The 20,231-nt window shown below is 35.4% G+C and overlaps 1 protein-coding gene across 8 annotated transcripts in view; it reads left to right on the top strand.

The window, feature by feature from the left end:
* JMJD1C (jumonji domain containing 1C) overlaps nucleotides 1–20,231 on the top strand; it is a 308,561-nt gene that overhangs the window by 234,868 nt on the left and 53,462 nt on the right. For 7 of the 8 annotated variants that reach the window (XM_079900215.1, XM_079900218.1, XM_079900211.1 and 4 more), the window contains one exon: nucleotides 1,473–1,586. The exons of the other annotated variant lie outside the window; for it this stretch is intronic. Coding sequence is in view for 3 of the 7 variants with exons in the window: in XM_079900211.1 (XP_079756337.1) it covers nucleotides 1,473–1,586 (114 nt within the window). In the remaining 4 variants the exon portion in view is untranslated. The remainder of the gene's footprint in view (nucleotides 1–1,472; nucleotides 1,587–20,231) is intronic. 8 annotated transcript variants of the gene reach the window in all.

Genomic DNA, 20,231 nt, shown 5'->3' on the forward strand with positions numbered 1-20,231 from the left:
CTAATCATAAATACTGAAAATAGGTGGAGGTGTAAGAGAATTTTTTTCATGTTAATTTGTGAAAGAAGATATCATTTATTAGTTCATGGTGTGGATAGTGTAGAAATAAGGCATGTTTAAAATATTTATTCCTCTGTGTTCTTAGCTTTTTCAAAACACAGACTCCTCAATGAATCGAATTGAAAGCTTTAAAAAGAATTTCTTAAATAGAGAAATTAACAGCTTAAGAGCCATTCTGAATTTAAAATCTTGAAGAGTTTTTCCCCAGAGTGTTTATTAGTTATGATTAGTAAGATGTTAGATTTATTTCATACATAAATAAGAGAAGGGGGAAATACAGCGGCTTTGGATCTCCTGGGGATTTTTACTGTCTGTGCCGAAAGCTTTGGTTTGCATCCAAATGGTCGCAGAAGTTGCCTGTAGCAAGAAAGATTTCCCCATGTGATATAGGTAGTTTAGCAACTTAGTTCCTTGTTTATTTCATTTTCCAAACTTAGATTCTTTTATAGTAAAGCCACTATGTTTTTAAGATGGTGGAATATTTTTAAAGTTTTAAAGCAGTATCATGGATATAATGTATTTGGTTTTTATTCAGACTGCGTCTATTCGAAAGTGATTCTGATAGTCATAAGAAAAATGCATATATAGTACCTTTATTTCCTTCCTCTTCCTCTCCTGCCTCGCTCACTCCCACCCCCACCCCAAGATATGAGTAAATTTCTTTATGTAAAAGTTGAGTCTCCTTTAAAACAATCAAATGACCATGGATGTACTCCCCCCGCCCCCCCCCCCGCCCCGCCCGTGTTTTGTTTTGTTTTTTAATAGTGGAAATCTGGAGAGACTTTACTGAAAGGTCGGTTTTGTGTAATACTTCTTACCTCCTTCTTTTCCTACACCCTTCCCCCATGCTGCTCTTACTGAAGCAGCTGGATTTTTATTTGTGCTTGGGGCAGGGGCGGGGATGAGTAGTACACGGGGTGGAGTTAAAAGACCAGATGCATCCTGATCATATAAAATCCTTCTTGATGTGAATGAGCTAGGGAAAAAATTACACATGTAAATCGTAACTACTCTGTTTTATAAAGAATAATACTTACAATATTTTAAAGAGTTGGGGTAATATGCTCTCCTACCCAGTTTACTTTTTCAGAAGCAATTTCTCTTTTTTTATATTAGAAATTTTTATACACATGTATATTTGATTATATCCCTCTTTTAAAATAAACTGGGACTTATACTGGAACTTTTTCATATCATTTCTTAAAATCTTCATTTCTTTTAAATAAATAGAAAGTACTCTATTATATGGATAAAAGCATCACTTTAGATTATAATATGAAAACTGATAGCAATTGGTATCCTAAAACCATTATGATAATGACTTTAATAGGTTGTATTTATATATACCCCTTCACATTTTGAGGATAAAATCCAGAAAATAACCATTAGAATTTTTTTTTTTCTCTTACCAGACTTTCAAACCCCTGGTTGAAAAAAGTATACCCAGTTCAATCACTGCAGTAGAATTCCTTGTAGATAAACAACTGGATTTTTTAACTGAAGATAGTGCCTTTCAGCCCTACCAGGTAAGAAATTTTAGGTTGCTTTAAAAAATTAACTATTCACTAAACTTCGCTGATATTCAGATATTCTTTAGAATATTCAATTCTAGCTAACATCAAGGTGTATAATAAACCCAGTGCATCTGATAAATTTTGATTATAGGATAAATGATTCATTTATCCAGTCAAGAAATATATACCGAGAACTTACTATGAGCCAGCCAGCATCCTGTCGCATGCACAAGTAAGCAAAATAAAAGTCCCTGCCATTCTAAAAAATGTTCATTGTTAGAAAATAACTGGTTAGATATTAGTATAAATTATTTTTGTCTCCAGCTCTAAAGGTTAAGAATTGAGTCATTAATGTAATTAAATGAGATTAGTGTTTACTATATACATTCATATCAGTTTAGCATAATAGTAGTTCATTTTCTTTTTAAGTGGGAATTTTTCTTTAGGTTGTCATTAATTGAATTGTTCAGTTTCTAAATTTTAATTCCCAGTTGTTGCAATTTAAATACAAATACACTTAATTGGAAAAAACGTTCTCTAGTAGGTTTTTAGATTTAAATCATGTAAAGAAACTCATATCAAAAGTAGTAAGCTAAATGTTTTTTAAAATCTCTAGTTAAGTTCTATCAGTTAATTTTTTAAGATTGAAGTAAAAATGCAGAGAAGTTTGTTTTCTTTGTATATTTGGATTTTAGGTTGAATTAAATCAGTATATTTTATAGGTTTTTTTTTTACTTAAATGTTTAAGATAATATAATAAGTGCCTTGAAAGAAAGTATGAGTGATCTAGTTTGACTTTCTTTTTTTAATAGAGCTGGAAGTCCATACTCCTATTTCATTTCAGAATAGTTACTGTTTTTCAAAAGTAAAATATAGAGGCATTGTTTCCATGGAAAGAACAAGAGCTTGAGTTAATGAGCAGTGGTTTGCTGTGTGTGAAGTTATAATACTTAGGGAATTAGTAGTGATGTGCCGCTTTTATTAGATCTACCAAAAGTAGATGATAGTTCTCTCGATTAAATGTTATTTCTTACTTTGAAGTCTACATGGGTATGTTTTTGTCTCTTCACATTATTTTTCACAGTTCATTAAATGGCCTCATTTTTGTACTGTTACCTTTTGCTCTTTGTTTGCAGTATTTACAGCTAAAAATTCATAGCAGTTCCAGTTTAATATTGGAGGTGTTAGAGCTTTTCCCTCGGGTTTTATTTTGTTTTGGTTTTGGTTGTAAATGCCATTTAGCTTGCTATAGCCTTATTTGTCTCATTTCTAACAGTCTTTTAGTGGGAATTAGCCTAGGTGAGTATAGGTAAAAATCAAAGGAACCTTCTGCCTCGGTATTTTAATTCTGTGGCTGCTGATTAGCACTGTAGAAGCTTGGATTTGATTTAGAGAACTGAAATCATTATGTAGAAATTACTTTTAAAAATAAACTCTTGCCAGGTGGCCTAAAACTCTACAACATGTTTATTAAAATTATAGTGATTGAAAGAATTAGAAATAAAGGCTTAAGAGCTAAAGTCTTATTTGACTTGGTGATGTGTATGATTGTCTTTGTTAGCTATTTATATTTTCCCTGCTAGTATAGGTAAGTTGACCTCTGGCCTAGAAGGATATGATCTTCCAAAGGTGATGTGATTCACTTGACATTTTAACCATTTGCGCTTCACAAGTAATGTGAATTCTCAGTTGTAAGAGATCAGAAGGAATTACACTAACAGCACTTGGTTTAGGATCCAGCATACCTTAATTTTAGTGTTTCTTAAGAGTTTTAGAAGTAATAAATGGTATACAGTAAAGCTTTTTTGTATACATTTTAATTTTTATATTTAATGTTTTTTAACCAGGTTAAAAATATAAAAAGTTTCTCCAGTATGTAAATTATTGACAGCTACTGTAATTTTTTGAATGAAAATTTACTCCAGAGACTGAAGATGGCTTAGTCTAGGTTTTCAAAGTTATTTATTTAAATGAATTTATAAAATATAGACATACTCTACATAAAGAAAATACTTTTAGAGTTCATGTAATTAGAGTGGCTTTATCCCACAATGCTTTTCTCTAACCAGTTGTCCAAACAGTACATTAAATTCCTTGGCATGTTAAACATGGCAGCTGTTCCTGGCATAGATTTTGTAAATAGTGCCTTGATAAGTCTTAACCTTAGGGTAACCATATGTAAGTCGAAGGGCGTTTGGGGAAAATTGAACAAGTTTTTTAAATGGTCTCCTTGTTTTTTCTCATTTCTTTAAATTTCATGAGGCAGTTTCTTCTGAATCTGGGTGTTAATTGTCCTTTGTAGACTTCTTATGTGGGATGGGGAAGAAAGTCTTCTTTGGAAATGGCCTTTCTGTATAGAGTACACCTAAGTTTTGTTTGAAAAATTCCCACAAGTGATGCTTCATTGTGAATCTGTTTAAATAGTTTTATACTGGGAATTCCCATTCACCATCTTTCTCCTTGAGTGCTCAGCATTTTATTCTGTAGTAGTACGCTCCCTTTAGTTACCTTTATAGTGGTGCAGCCCTATTTTTTTTTTTTTTTTGGTATGCGGGCCTCTCACTGTTGTGACCCTCTCCCGTTGTGGAGCACAGGCTCCGGACGCGCAGGCTCAGCGGCCATGGCTCACAGGCCCAGCCGCTCTGCGGCATGTGGGATCTTCGCGGACCGGGGCACGAACCCGTGTACCCTGCATCGGCAGGAGGACTCGCAACCACTGCGCCACCAGGGAAGCCCCCTATTTTTTAATATGTCACAATAACATATATTGTAAGGTAATGGTTAGGAAACACACGACTCAGAATTAATACAGATCCTTTCCCTTTTAGGTCACTGGTTTGCACTTATCTCTCTGAATGACTTCAGTGTATTGAGTATCAGATGGCATGTATTAAGTTAATTGATTTGTTCTTTTTTAAAAATATTTATTTATCTATCTATCTACACTGGGTCTTAGTTGCGGCTCACGGGATCTTTTAGTTGTGGCATGTGGGATCTAGTTACCTGACCAGGGATCGAACCCAGACCACCTGCATTGGGAGCATGGAGTCTTAATCGCTGGACCACCAAAGGAAGTCGCAGTTTGGTCGTTTTTTTAAGTTACGTGCGGTTGGTGGATCCGGGTGCAACCATCATAGATTATAGTTTTCAGTATTTTGGAAGGCAAGTTGAATGAGGAGAGAAATCAAATCAACATTTTAGAGACAATATAATGAATGCATATTAATACATTGCTGATGCAGCGTACCATGGTATTGTTAATTCTGTTTTTCCTTCCTTTTGCACACAAATGAGTTTCTGCTTCCTCCTTTCAGATTTCCTGATCATGCCTGGCTGCAATTAACTTTCTTTGAAGTAAAGGGGGAAGGGAAAAAGAGAGGAAGTAGGAGGGAGCTCTTCAGATTCTATGTCTCTCAGCTGGCTGGGAAGGAGGAGGAAAAAACAAATTATTTGTTCTTAAAGATGCTTTTTATAGTTTTCATTTTTTTTTTAATTACTATGATTTCTGTGGTATGGTTGCTTTACTTTGGAGGATGAGTACAGAAGTTTTAAAAAACTTTCCACTAAAATTTGAAGTTTTGATCAAGTTCATGTAAAAAAGTTTGATAATGAAATATGAACATTGAACTTTTAGCATGATTTTGAAATCATCTTGTCCTGGATTTTGGCTTCTGGCCATGCACACACCTGCAGTTTCAGGTTGGTTGCCTCATAGAAGATGTAGAAGAGATTATTTCTTACCTGAAAATCGTACATGACTCATATCAATTAATCTGGGTTGGTCTGGCTTGTTAGTCCACTGTTTTCTAGGGATCACAATCCTTTTTGCTTTTAAATGTAATAAAGGAATAATACAAAGGGCACTAGTTGAAAACCATTAAAGGTTTGAAGCAGAATGTGCTGGCTTAAAATTATACCCAATGTCTATCTTATTGTATATTAAAATTCACTGTATTGGGTTGGCCAAAAAGTTTGGGTTTTTCTGTTTTCTTACGGAAAACCCACAGGAACTTTTTGGCCAACACAATAGTAAAGAGGTATTTTCCCTACAATAAGGTAGAATCATCCTAGACCTGAAGGAATGAACCTATTTGAAGTTCTTGGTCATTATAATGTGCTAAAAGTTCAGAGATAAGACTACTAATACTTCAGTTTCTATCATTGCAAAATACAGACATTGAACTACTTTACTAAGTCCTTGATATAGTACTATTGTGCTGTGAATTGCTGGTTGAAGGGAATGCGTGGAGCAAACCTGAGTATTTTCTTAGTTCCTAGACTAAAGATTGATTAAGGACTTTAACAGAGAAGAGTCTTATATTATTTAATGCAAGTGTCTGAACTGTGTTGGGTCTGTTTATCATTGCTATATGCTCCTTCAGTGAGAAAGTTGTTTTTTCAGTTGGAGTCTATTTTGAACCACATTCCATCATTGATTACATAAATTTATTGTCTGCAGTTTGAGAATATCCCTAAGTTAGTTGTTGCTCAACACATCTGGTTTACTAAAAATAGTTTAAGGAGTGGAGTGTAGCAGAGACATATATGTTTTTCCTTCTAAATTTTTGTTATTTGGAATTGCTTCACTACCAGGATGAGATGAGTTTGAGTGAGGTGAAATTTAGCCTTCAGTCAGCCTAGATGAACAATCAACTAGTTGTTTGGTTGTTACCTGCTCAATGTTATATTTTGTTGAGTGAAGTATTTGACATAAGTGAGCCACTGAAAAGTTTGAAAATCTTGTTGGTAATAATTTGGCTTATAAGCAGATTTATTCCCCAGAGAACTATGTCGATATTGCTAATAGTTTAGAGAGGAAGTAAACAGAACTTCATTGTTAGTATTGCTGTGGTGGGTAGAGAAAAGACAACTTTTTTGCCCTTTTCTTTACTCTCGTTTCAATTTGTAGTATAGATATATCACTTTAGAGCATTTTTAAACTAACATTCCTGTAGAGGAAATGAGAATTTGACCTGGTACAGGATTTATGTAGTTAGGTAAATGTTTCTGTCCCAGAATTACTCTCAGATTTGTTCTTTCTGGTGTCAAATTACTGCTCCCTCATTAATTTTACTAAAAGGAAAAAATAAATTGACTTTCAGAAACTGCCTAGAAAACTGTTGTTTTATTTTTATGATAGAAATTGGTGGGTTTTTGTTTGTTGTTTTGTAATGATAACTGAACTTGGTATTGAGAGATAGGTACTTATAAGAAATAACGGAAGTACACCTCCTATTAGGATATGGGAGTGGAGTGTGCTCACACCCCACCCTCGAGAATGAGAGCTTCTGCTCCTGAGTTGAGGTGGGGAGAGATGGGCTCAGAACAGAAGCTCCACTTACTGTTAACTCACTTGATTTTTTTTTTTTTTCCCCAGAAAGGAGTGTTTAAATGGCAGTTTTATGCTCAGACTCTACTTCCCTTTGACTTACCCTTGAAATTTTTAAATGTCTGGTGTTAGAAACATCCCAACTGACTTCATTCATTTAGCAGTTATTTAAATTATGTGGTTTCCCTATTCATAGCATCCTGCTTAGGTGCTTGATGGTTTTAAAAAGTTGATAAAGGGACTTCCTCGGTGGTCCAGTGGTTAAGACTCTGCTTCGACTGCAGCGGGCACAGGCTCAATCCCTGGTCAGGGAACTAAGATCCTGCATGGGAACTAAGATTCCCACAGGCCGCACTGTGTGGCCAAAAAAATAAATTAAAAAAATAAAAGTATAAGTCATAGTCCTTATTAGTTTCCAAAGAGTTTATAATCCGTGATAACAACTTAGATTTTTAAAAATGTCCTTGAAATAAGTTTGATTTAAGGAGCCAAAAATGCATAGTAAAGACTTAAGGAATACAAAAGAAAGAAGCCAGCAGAGATTGAAATGGTATAAAGAAGTATCATGAAGAGGGTAAAACTTGAATGGGATTCTTCTGAATGGAGATGGAAGTGAAAGATAGGGAGAGTGAGGCAGACATTTAGCAGAAAGGATTGCGTGATCAGTGATGAGGTAGATTTAGGGGTCAGTAGAATATCAGTCTAGCTAGAGAAGAGAGTTTGGTTTTGAATATAGACATCATACCAGAGAAGTAAGTATTGTGGGGTCAGATAAAAGAGGAAAAGGATTGCTAAGTACGGTTACTAAGTGACTTTTATCTTGTAGGCCCTATGAATTGTTGGAAGCTTTGAAGCAAGAGAATAACAAAAACAAAATTTTCTACATAACAGTGACATCTGGTTATTGTACTATATCAGAAGGAGCTAATTGATGGCATCTTTTGTCTTAGATAATCAGCCTAGCTATGAATTTTGAAGTCAATTCATGCAGATACGGTTTCAAATCCTAGCTTTGCCGTTTGCTAGCTATGTGACATTGGGAAAGTCTAAAGCATGCCCAATAATTGGTTTCCTCATCTATAAGATTAATATACTATCCATCTCAGAGTTAGAAAGATTAAGTGAATGACACATTTAAAATGAGCTTATTACTACATAGAAACTGCTCAATAGAAGGTCACTGCTATTTAGACATGCTCTAAATCTCCCTTTTTATAGATGGAGTCTTAAATCTTTGTGGTAGATATTTGAAACTCCTTTCTCTTCTTACCATATGCAGCCATTGGACATTTCTCTGCCACCATCTGCGCCTCTTTTAACAATCTGTTTTATTTGTCTTCTCTGGAACTCTCACCATTCCTTCTGCAGCTGGTGCTAGATAAACTTTTTCGGTGTTGGTACAAGCCATGGTCACTGTGTAACAGAACATGTCTTTGTAGTAGTATTTCTTCTTCCCTCTCCCCCTTTTTAAAAAGTATATTTAGATAAGATTCCTCAGTGACTTCTTAAACTCCTGTTTTAAGAAAATGATATTAGAAAAGATGCAGAACCCTATTGTGGGATTACTCTCCACAACACATCCTTACCTTTTTTCCCCGTGGGGAAAGGCATAAGCTCTACTTGCTGTGATAGTTATTTTTATCTCAAGAAGTATAAGTGATATGCAGCAAATTACAGAATTGTTTTTCTTTGTTTGGCTCTGGAGGGAGGCCATGAGGATGTAGTACTACAGTTTGGAAGTCCTCTTAGCATTGAATAAGAGTTGGTCTAAATGACCTTTGAAGTTCCTTTCCAACATTTAAAGCCATAATTCTGTGAACTTGCTCAGTGTGGGAAAACAAATATTTCTGATGAACATTAACCTGATCAAGTTAGTCCCTGGCTAATGATATTAGGGATATCTTTTATCAGGGATAAAAGACATTCAACCTAAATCTAGGTTTATCTGAAAAGAGAGAACTATTAAGCCAGGCAGTGCCAGATGCAAATCGAAATTATGCAAAACTGGAATAACAGGATTGTTTGGATTAATAGTACCTACTGAGAGCTTTCTTTCTATTCTGTATTTTTCTGTATCTGTTTCTGAATTATATTTTGACAGAGTTGAGCACGTTCTCAGTTAGTCCATGAGTTTTTGTGTGCATTTCACTTTGCCTTCATATTAGCATTTGATTGAAATTAGAGGTGCCTTGTTGCCATAATGTCAGTAAAAATGAGAACTGTGAGATTGTAGGATATACACTGTGCCAAGAGTATAAAAAATACAGGATCATAGCCATAGCTGTGAACTGATTGCTGGTGGAATATTGGCTTGGTAGGATCAGCATCTGTGGGCAGGCATTGGCCTGGGGGGTGGTCTAGGAGATGAGGCCAGAGCAGGAAGCTGCTATTGTGTAGTGCTTGGCTTTATTCCATTTCTAGTCAAAAGTGACAGCTTGCAGTAGTGGAGCCAAGCTGAAGCCTAGAAAGTAGAATGGACTACAAGAAAAGCAGAACCAGAAGCTAAAACAGAATCATTGTTACTTCCTTATTTAAGTAGGCTTTTTAAAAATTTTAAATTGGTACATCATGTTTTAATATTCAGTAATTTTGCTCTGCATCTTGTTTAAATACTGTTATCTCCCCCCGCCTGCATGATTCTTTATTGCCATAATTTCAAAAAAAGTTGTGAAACGTGCTTAAGGTCCTACAAATCGGGTATGCCGATGTGTATTGTCTGCTGCTATTAAAAAGGGAGTTCTTCATTTGTAAAAATTGGCTGCAAAACTTGGTGTGTTGAAAATATATTCATGAAGTTCAGGAACATGTTATTTTGACTGAAATTTGGCTCACGTATGAGCTGTTCTGCAATATTCAGATTAAAAACATTTATAAGTCACAGTCTGCGATAGTTCTCTCCTGGTCACAAATCTGCTATGATCATATGCTGAAAAATCTGCCAGTCCCTTTTTAATTTTTTGTGGCTGCTGTTATGAATTTAAAGTATGTGAAATTATGCTTGTAGACATCAGATTCCAAAGATTCTAAGCCATCACTTAGTTATCATTGAGAAAGATTTCTGCCAATTTCTTTCTGCCAATCAAAATAGGTTGATACTATTTACTTATTCCTTTTGCCCAACCGGGAATTCTTACTAAAGCACAGCCCTTTTATTTAAAAATCCCAAAGTCAAAATTTTATTTCTCAGTGTGCTGTTAATATTTTACATTTATAAGGTTCAACATTTTCCAAAATATTTCCAAGTGCATTATTTTAGTTAATTCTTATGTTTACTTTATGAGGAAAACAGATTATATTATTATCTTAATTACATATAATGCTTTCAGGGTACATATATGAATTTATTTAATTCACACAAGTCTTTGAGAAGTCTAACTTACAATGGCTAGGTGGCAGAAATGGAAACCCATTTAAACTAGATTTAATTTTTAAAAGGGGGTGGTGGGCCTGTTAAAAAGATACAACAGGAAATGTCATGGACATCAACTGCAGAAAAGTACAGCTGAACCTTACTTGGAATGGAGTTAGGAACTAGAAGGTCAGGAACTCAAGTTACATATTTCTTCTCACCCCCTTCCTCAGTCTTCTTTCTGCAGACAGGTTTTTCTGCTTAATCATAGGTTTTGCTTCTCATAATACTAGTTTCCACGTGACTTTTGTGTGTCAGTGTCAATTCGCCCACCAGCTCTCCCTCCTTCGCAGGACCTTTTAAGTCTAATATTTGTGTTAATTGGTAAACTAGGGGTGGGAGTGTAGGAGGATGAGAGGCTGAAAAGAGAAGAAGGAAGAAATATGAGGAAGGGAGAGAATATGTGATAGCAATTTTTACAGGCAAAGAAAGCGAGGTTTAGGGAAGTTGTGATTTGGCATCTAGGTTCACACAGCTAGTGGTAGCCTAAACAGAACTTGAACCAAAAACTTTAGATTCCAAGATGTTTTTTCTACTATGCCACCCTGCCTTTGTGCGCTATCAAACAGGAAACATCTCTTATTTGCACATCATTCTTTTGTTTGGCACTTCGTTATTTTTCTTAGGGTTGACATCTTTTCTAAATATAAGATTAAATTTTTCCTTAATTTTATTGCCTGCACAATCTCCCTAGACTTTTCAAATACTGGCATCAAGCTGTACCCCAAATCTGTGCATCATTTTCAGACTCACTTGTTCCCTAGGCAAGAATCCAAACAGATTAAGATGTTTTGCTCTCTCCCACTTTTCTCAGCTGCCTAGTTTTCTCTGTTTTGCTCAAAGATTTGTTCAAAGTTAAAATTGAAAAGCAATACTTTAAAACAAAGCCCTTTTAGCCTCTTGTTAAAAGGACTGTCTCTAAAATCCAAGTCTTTCTGGGCTTCAGACTAAAGGCAAAACAGCACTAGCCCTTAGTCAATAAAATAACGTTTGGGGGCTCTTTATTCATATGTTTGAGGGCCTGCTGTGTTGTATTCAAGCATACAAATACACTAGTCAGAGAGTTTATAATCTAATGGTGGAAGCACATGGAAAAATACAAATGTAAATGTAGGCAAAAGATAGTACGTAGCGGACACCAGAGAGGTATAAGGAATCTTCCCTGGTTGTGGGAGAAGTAGAGGATGCCCCTGTCCTTAGAATAGGTGACCCCCTAAATTGTCTCAGGATGAATATAAATTAGCTAAGCCACTAAGACAGCAGGGCTGGTTAAGTGCATGAGATGCAGTGAATAAGCAGAATGGGTGTTGGATGGTCCACTTACATAAACTCTAACCCACCTACCTTTCCTGTGAAGATGGAATGGTGACTAGTCAGAGACATTTTAACAGTTTTTTAGTTGAGTCAACCATGTGATTGACTTCAACCCTCACTGTCCATTTGGAGTAGAGGAATAAGGGGCATTTGTTTAAAAGAAGGTAACAGTAAAACCATTTTAACCATTTAAGTGTACAATTCAGCGGCATTAAGTACATTCACAGTGTTGTACAGCCATCACCACTGTCCATTTTCAGAACTTTTTCATCATCCCAAATAGAAACTCTTCATTCATTAAACAATAACTCCCCATTTCCCAGTACCCTATTCTTCCCAGCCCCTGGTAACTTCTCTATTCTTGGTCTATACTTTGTTTGCCTATTCTAAATACCTAATATAAATGGTATCCTACAATATTTGTCCTTTTTGTGACTGACTTATTTCACTTAATAGTATGTCTTTAAGATTCACCTGTGTAGCATGTGTCAGCAGTTCATTCCTTTTTATGGCTGAATAATATTCCATTGTATGTATTTGTCGCATTTTGTTTATCCATTCATATGTTGATGGACATTTGGGTTGTTTCCACCTCTTAACTGTTGTGAATAATGCTGTTGTGAATAATGGTGTACAAATATTTGAGTCCTACCTTTCACTTCTTACGGGAGTATACCTAAGAATGGGATTGCTAGAGCATATGGAAATTTATGTTTTACTTTTTAAGGAACAGCCAAACAGTTTTCCACAGGCTCTGCACCATTTTACATTCCCACCAACAGGGTTCCAGTTTCTCTATATCTGTGAGCACACTTGTTATTTTTCATTTCCTTAATAGTAGCTATTCATTGCCTATGCTTTTAGTATCATATCTGAGAAATTATTACCAACTCCAACATCATGAAAAATGTCCCGAGAGTTTTGTAGTTTTAGTTCTTACGTTTAAGTCATTGACCCGTTTTAAATTAATGTTTTAGATAGTATAAGGTAAAAATCCAATTTAATTCTTCTGTTTGTGGATATCCAAGTTTCCAAGCCCCATTTGTCCTTTCCACATTGAATAGTCTTGTCACCCTTGTTGGAAATCAGTTGACCATTTACTCTAAAATTTATTTCTGGGCTGTATTTTATTCCTTTATTGTATATGTCTATTTTGATTACTTGAGGTGTCTGTCTTTTCCACTTTTCTACAACTGCATAATTTGTCCAAATGATGGTTAACCCTAAAGATAAATACTTTAAAATATACTGTTCTGCTTAACTGTTGACATTTTCTGAAGCACTTGTCAGTGTTTGGAGTATAATTCCTGTCATTAAATTATTAGGCGTAGACCTGCCTCTTAGAGAAGCTATGTTTTTAAGATGCAAGGGAAAAAGTTCAGTGATTGTTGAAATGTAACATACAGTCATTCATTTACTGATTTGTGCCAGTTACTTTGCTAGCTACTGGGAATTTAAAGACAGATAAAATACTTGGTTCTCTTTCATGCCAGGGGGAGAGATTTAAATATAATTATGGCAATGTGCTAAAAGTTCTAAAGTAGAGGTATGTTTATAGTGTTCTGTACTGTGGAATCAACTGATGTAGTAATACCAGCGATTTGCCTGTTTCTCTTTTTTTGGTTTTACTTTTTCTTAGAAGGCAAGGGTTTAGAAGATGGGAAAGAGATAAGGAAAGCTAATAATGTTTCACAATAGGGTACCGTGTTAGGATTCTCCAGGGAAACAAAACCATAGGGTATGTGTGTGTATACAAGTATGTGTGTAGCGAGAAAGGGGATGGGGGAGGAGTTTTAAGGAATTGACTCATGCACTTGTGGGGGCTAGGGATTCTGAAATACACAGGTCACACCCACAGTGGAAATTCTGGCAGGAGTTGATGTTGACTCTGAAGGCAAAATGCTTTCCTCTTTGGAGGACCTCATTCTTTTTTCTTAAGGCCTTCACCTGATAGAATGAAGCCCATGCACACTGTAGAGGGTAATCTCCTTTACTCATAGTCTTCTTCTGATTGAAAAACACCTTCACAGCAACATCTAGACTGACGTTTGACCAAACAACTGGGTACCATAGTCTACCCAAATTGATAAGTAAAATTAACGGTCACAGGTACTATTTGGTTCTTTGTTTTATAGTGAATTGTAGGATGGTGGGCATTCCAGGCTTTCCAACAGTTAAATGCCTTTAGCACCGCTTCCTAGTTATTATGTTAATGGGAAAAAACATCTCCACACAGTTCCAGTGCCCTCCGCCACTTTATTTAGAGCTATTGGAATATAAATTAAGACACCTAGAAAAGTGGAAGCCTTCAAAGCAGTCTTGTCAAGTCAACTTAGAAGTGGTCAGCAAGCAGTGGCCTGCCAGATTCTCTGAGCACCCTAAAGGTGAAGAGGCATCATTCCTTTCTCAGTGTTACAAAGCTCTGCCTCCTCTTGAGTCTTGATACTGTGAGGTTTTTGTCCTGGCTAATCATAATCCTCTACCAGTTCAGTCTCATTCCAGACCAAATTCTTATATCACTCACATTCTTGGAGATCTTTAGACCTAGTTATTTGATAAAGGTTATTAATTTTAAATGGTTAATATCTTTCCATCGTATTTGTACTTATATAGGGATACCTATATATTGCAAATCTATAAGTATGTAAAATAATAAGGCATTTAAAAATTATATTTATTCAGTGCTTCTCTAGATGTTCTTTGCCTGGAAGTCAGGTACTCTACATAGAAATGACATGTTATTGTTTCCCGTTAATAACCCTTCTCCCCTCTGCCATTTATAGAGTAGCCATTTGGGGAAATAGAAAATTCTGTATAACGTGGATGAGTAAGGCCTGGATATATAAGGCCTCCTCATGTACAGTCTTCAAGCTTAAAGGCCTTTAAGACATTATACAGTCTTACAAAAATGCAGTATCTGAAGGACCTCAGAGGGATGAGGTTTTATGTTGTTTCTCCCACATTCACTCCTATTTTCAAGGAATTAAGTTCCATCATATATTAACAATTCATTCCAATGCTTAACAAAGCCCATTGTTGAGAAATTTTCTTAAAGTTTATTGCATTTATGTTATATCAGTTAGGCACACTTGTATCGGTTGGAAGAGTCTAACTGGCATGTTGTTAATGTTGCAAAGGATTGTGATGCCCTATTCTGGCCAAGGGTGTGTAGTTAATTAATGATGTTCCCTACCAGCACTGTAAAGGAGCAGGCTGAACTACTAATTAGTTTTTATTGATCTTGATCACTACAAGGTATCTCTTTCCCATTCTGTCTTGTTCCACATTATAGGTATAAGTACAGCTTTGTACTTAAATTTTTTATGAGTTCAGTTTGAATGATGGCACAGCTTGGTAGCTCTGCCTTTGGCCCCAAACTCCAAGGACTTAACAGTGTCTGATTAGTGCAAATATTATTAAAATCAAAAATAGTTTACAAATTAATCAAATGAAAAAATATAGAGAGAAGAATGAAAATCAGCACACAACAGTTTAAAGAATAAGTTGCCAAATTTACTGAGATTCTGTTTTAAGATATCTAGTCATATACATAAGTACACATATATAAAATTTATATTCTTAGGGAATTTTGGCTCTTTGAAGGGAGGCAAAAGTTTACATCTATTAAAATATCAGAATTTGGTAGTAGAATAGGCCAACTTGGACTCAGATCCCAACTCTGCTGCTTACTGTCTGAAATATTAAGCAAGACGTATAAGCACTTAACAATTTTTTATTTTTTCATCTTTAAAGTTAGCTATGTGATGCCTGTTTCATGATAGTGTTGCCATTGTCTATGAGATAATGTGTAGGAAAAAACTTTGTACCCTATAAAATTTTTGTGATAAATAGAATAAATATGATAGGAGTTCAGAAAATAAGTAGGTCTGTTTGGGTAAATCTCAGTTCATGATACGTGTAGCTTCATGAAGCCTATTCAAAGTGATTGTTTTTTAAACCTTCAGCACAAAATAGATGTCATTCACAGACCTTACCACCTCACCAGTGGTCACATAATTGGTGAATTTCCTACATTCTGCTACTTTTCTCTTCATTTTATTTCCAGCCAAGATATCTCTCCTGTGATACATTATTTCAGTCATTCTTAACCACCACCTTAACTCTCTTATGATTTTGTCTTACTGTCACATCTACCTTTTAATTTCTTATCTTGGAATAGTCCTATTTATTTTCTCCACCTTTACCCCATGAAAATGTGCTGCCCATTATTGGTGGCCACTAGTCATATGTGGCTATTTAAATTTAAATTAAGCAAAAGTAAATTAATTAATTAATTTATTTATTTATTCCTCTCCCTCTCTCCCCCCTCCCCCTCTCTCCCCCCTCCCCCTCTCTCCCCCCTCTCTCCCCCCTCCCCCTCTCCCCCCTCCCCTCCCCTTCCTCCCCAACACCCCCCCCCCCCCCCCAGTAGTCCCTGCATTGGGAGCGTGGGGTCTTCGCCATTAGACTGGCAGGGTAGTCCCAAGCAAAAGTAAATTTAAAAATTCAGTTCCGCTCCCACAAAACTAATGTTAGTGTTGTTAAGATCACTAATAATCTCTTAAATATCAAACATATTATTCCAGTCCCCATTCCTATCCTACTGGACCGTTGCATTTAACACTGAGGATCACTGTCTTGGATATTCTTTTATTCTTAACTGCTTCTGTGACATCTCTTTTCAGGTTTCCCTGAAAAGATTTCTGCAGATTTAATGGTGGGTGGTTTTCCACAGTCTTCCTTTTTGATGTCTTCTCTTTTCACTACTCATCCTAAGCAGTGTCATATTTCCAGTTGCTTTCACTATCATTTAAAAACCCTGTCTTCTGAATCTGTAACTCTAGTCCAGACTTCCTTGCTACACTGTCATTCATTTAACATCTTTATTTAGCATCTTCTATATGCCTGGCATTGTTTAGACAAAAATTCGTGTCCCCTTGGAGCTTAAATTCTAGAAGAGGCACAGTAGATAATAAATATAGTAATAATTAAGTGGTACAGTATGATAGATGGTTTAATTACTGCTAGGCCAAAAGGAAAAGTAAAGCAGAGTAAGAGCAATTAGGCATGGAGAAGGGAGAGGCAGGCTAGAGTATTGTGGTCCCTGTGGATGTCATTGAGAAGGTGAAACCCATATTTTCTACTGCCGACTGTGTTAACTCAAACCTTGTCTTTCTTCCTAATCATTCTGTATCCTGGCTAATGGTGTAACTGTATCTACCCCGTTTTGTTACTCAGATCAACAGCCGGGAGTGTTTTAGGTTCCTCTCTTGCCCTTGTTGACCTCCAAAAATAGCTTAACATTGCATATGTCCGTCCCCTCCTCCTCATCTCTGTTGTAAGGCTTCCATCCTCGTTTGGCTAGACTATTAGAGAGCTCTCCAAGTAGGGTCTCTCTGCTCACCCAGTCCCTTGTCCTCATTCAATCTATGTCATTGTACTTAGAGTTCTCCACACAGGCCATACTGTTTCATATATCTACGTCTATGTATGTCTGCACATGTATTTCACCCTGTCTTAAAAGCCCTTCTTTTCTGCTCTACCATAGCCTGGTAGGTGCCCTTGCATTTTTGAAGTTTCAACTCAAGAATCTAGGTACCCATCCATGCTTTCCTCAAGTCCCAACTCAGATATCCTTTTCTGTGATCCTTTCCTGATATACCTAACTAGATTATCTTTCCCCACCTTCTTTTTCTCACCACTGTATTATATGTAAAACTCTGTATAATCTGTATTGCAGTGATTTGTGTATTAGTCCCTGTTCCTACAGGCTACAAGATCCTCAAGGGCAGAAACTCTTATATGTATTTCCAGTCTCCTAGCATAGTAATTTTATACTTGGTATTCAAAAATCTTGTTGAATGAAATATATTTCTAATATGTTTAACTCAAAGGAGGAGCTCTTAGCCCCACTCTTAGAGACTGTTTCAAACATAATTCCAACAAATTATCTAATCTGGTTTCCTCTACCATAGCAAATGAAAGGTCAAAATCAGAATTTTAAAAAGTATGATGATGGTAGATTGGGAGCTTGATAGCACAAGAGGTTACAAAAGAAACTAAAACGTAGTTACAACTCAAATTTTGTCTTTCTGGGACAGTTTGGTGTAGAGGCAATAATCCTTTATATCAGTCGATAATTATGACTATATCATAACATAGTAATCAATAATGATATCTGTGAGTATTGACAAAAAGCTACAATTGGGTTTAATATGTTATTTAATGAAAGAACTCTAGAAATATTTTCAGAATTAGTAGGATTTTGATAAATTTTCTTATTTCTGTAAGTTATTTTAAAAACTTGCTCTCTTTTGGATATAAACTGTAATAAGCATTTGGCATGTCTCAGTATATGTTCTCTTTTTTCTAATTAGATTTTCTAAGTAAGTTAAACTTACCCTTTTAGGAATAGCAAAGCAGTGATTGGAAATCTTGGTAAAGTACATTATGCATACTATCTTCCTTAACAGCCCTAGGTAATTAAGATGTTCTTGTATTTTGATACTTTTGAGTTGTAGTTTTAACTCCCTCCTTTTCTCTGAATAACTTAACACATTTGTCATGTATTTGCATTTGCTCAACACTCAATGAGAGGAACAGATACTTTACTTGGGGTCATATGATAAAAGACTAAGTCACTTGGAAGATCCAAGTCTGTCAAGTTACAGGATTTGTTGATTATTTCAACTTGGACTAGATTGTATTCATTCTTTCTGAGAAAAGAGAAGTATGGTATAATAGTTCTCAAGTTTATAGGTGTATCATTTCCATAGCAGTATACTGAAAATAGTGAAAATCAGCCCCAGAATGTGTATGGCATGGTATTAATTTTGAAGTTATATCTCTTGCATTTTATATTTTAAAAATAAATGTTCACTCTATGATCAGAATAGTCGTTGACTAGGGATTACTTTTAGTAGATTACTTTCCAAAAAATATTATGCAAGCATATAATTTTATTTCCTTCTTAGGTTGAGCTCCTTCTCTCCCTCTTCACAAGGTAGGGTGAGACTGCCATAGGTGGAGGGCTCATCAAGAGCAAGGAAGTTGCTTTTTTGTTGTTTTATTTTCTTAAACTTCGGCTGTTCTGAAAGAATATTTTCAGTTGCTCCTTTGGAAAACATTAACAGATCCCAGGCCTTCCTGAGTTTGTTCAGTTTGTAAGTTTGAGGAAACTGCAGTTAGTAAATTGTGGTTGGTAGATGCTGTAAGCAGGTGACTCAATAGGTTGAACTCATGATGACTCAACTGTGTAAAAACCATGCTTTTAAATAGCTTGAAAGAAAAATTGCCTTCCAGACTTTTGAACTGCCATGAAAAGTTCAAAACTATTATTAAAGATACCACGAAGAATATTAACATGTGGCTTTAGAAGGAAACACATTTCCCTTCAAGTGGTTTTAAAAGTTTTACTTAATTGTTGTTCTGATTTTTGTTCTGTGGTAATTCTGACAGGCAAGGACACTTAGCGAGTTGTAGTTTAAAATGCAGAAATATTACAAGTCTGCATAAAGTGTATTCAGGAGAATATTTTTAAAAGGTCAATTTCATTCAGTTGGGAGATTAGCAGAGAAACCCAAATGGTGGTTGTTTTTAATTAATATAGTAAAAGTAATCTAGTTAGCTTTTTCTTTCACCTTGGTATAACTGAAACAAATAAAAACAATGCAACATAAGTAGTCGCTTTCTTATGAATTGATGTAATAGGATGTTTATATTAATATAGTATATCCCATTCCAAAATCCCATCTGAGATCTGATAAGTTACTTATATCTGATAAATTATAGAGTTTTTGTTGTTTATGATATCCTTTCCAAATTTTGGAATACTATATTCCTGTGAACTGACTTTATCTTAGCAAACATCATTTTCCATATTTAACAATAAAATAATTTGGTTAATTGGGTTTCCTTTCACTTTCTGTGGTCATGTCACTAATATCATAAGTAAAATATTGAAAACCCAGTAGAGAGTATTCAGATTTTTAATTCTGCCAGTGCATGGGTTGGAAAAAGGTTTTGTGGGAAGGGCTTTGACATTATGCAGACACTTGCTAATTTACCTTCCAGCCATGTGATTTGGGGTCAAATTACTTAATCTTTGAATGTTTCTTCATCTATAATATGGAGAGAATAATATCAGACTAGCAAAGGGTTTGTTAGGATTAGATGAGGTTAACATTTGTGAAGTGTTAACCTCTTCTGTCAATTAAAGTTTAAGTTTTTTTATTGTTTACACTGTCAAGTAAATATGCTTGTTAAATGGATACTTTTTAAAGGCTGAAAATAGATTCGTTTCATTAATCATATGCAGTCAATTTAGGATATATTTAAGCTGTGTTGAAACAGGAGGATACCACTCATCTGAATTAACCAAAATCAACCAGGAATTATGAAATTATATATACGCAGGACTTACTTATCTATTGCTTTTAATTATGTACAAAATTGTAATATGTTTGTCTTTAAAAATTACATATGTGGAGAAGTTTTAAAATTAATCTTTTTTGTTTCTATATCATTAGCTTCTTTCTGTGTCACTAAGTTTGTGCTTACATAATCATTTTACTAACTGTTGTAGTCTATTGTGTGAGTATATGAT

This window comes from Stenella coeruleoalba, assembly GCF_951394435.1.
Source record: "Stenella coeruleoalba genome assembly, chromosome: 16".
Lineage (NCBI taxonomy): Eukaryota > Metazoa > Chordata > Mammalia > Artiodactyla > Delphinidae > Stenella > Stenella coeruleoalba.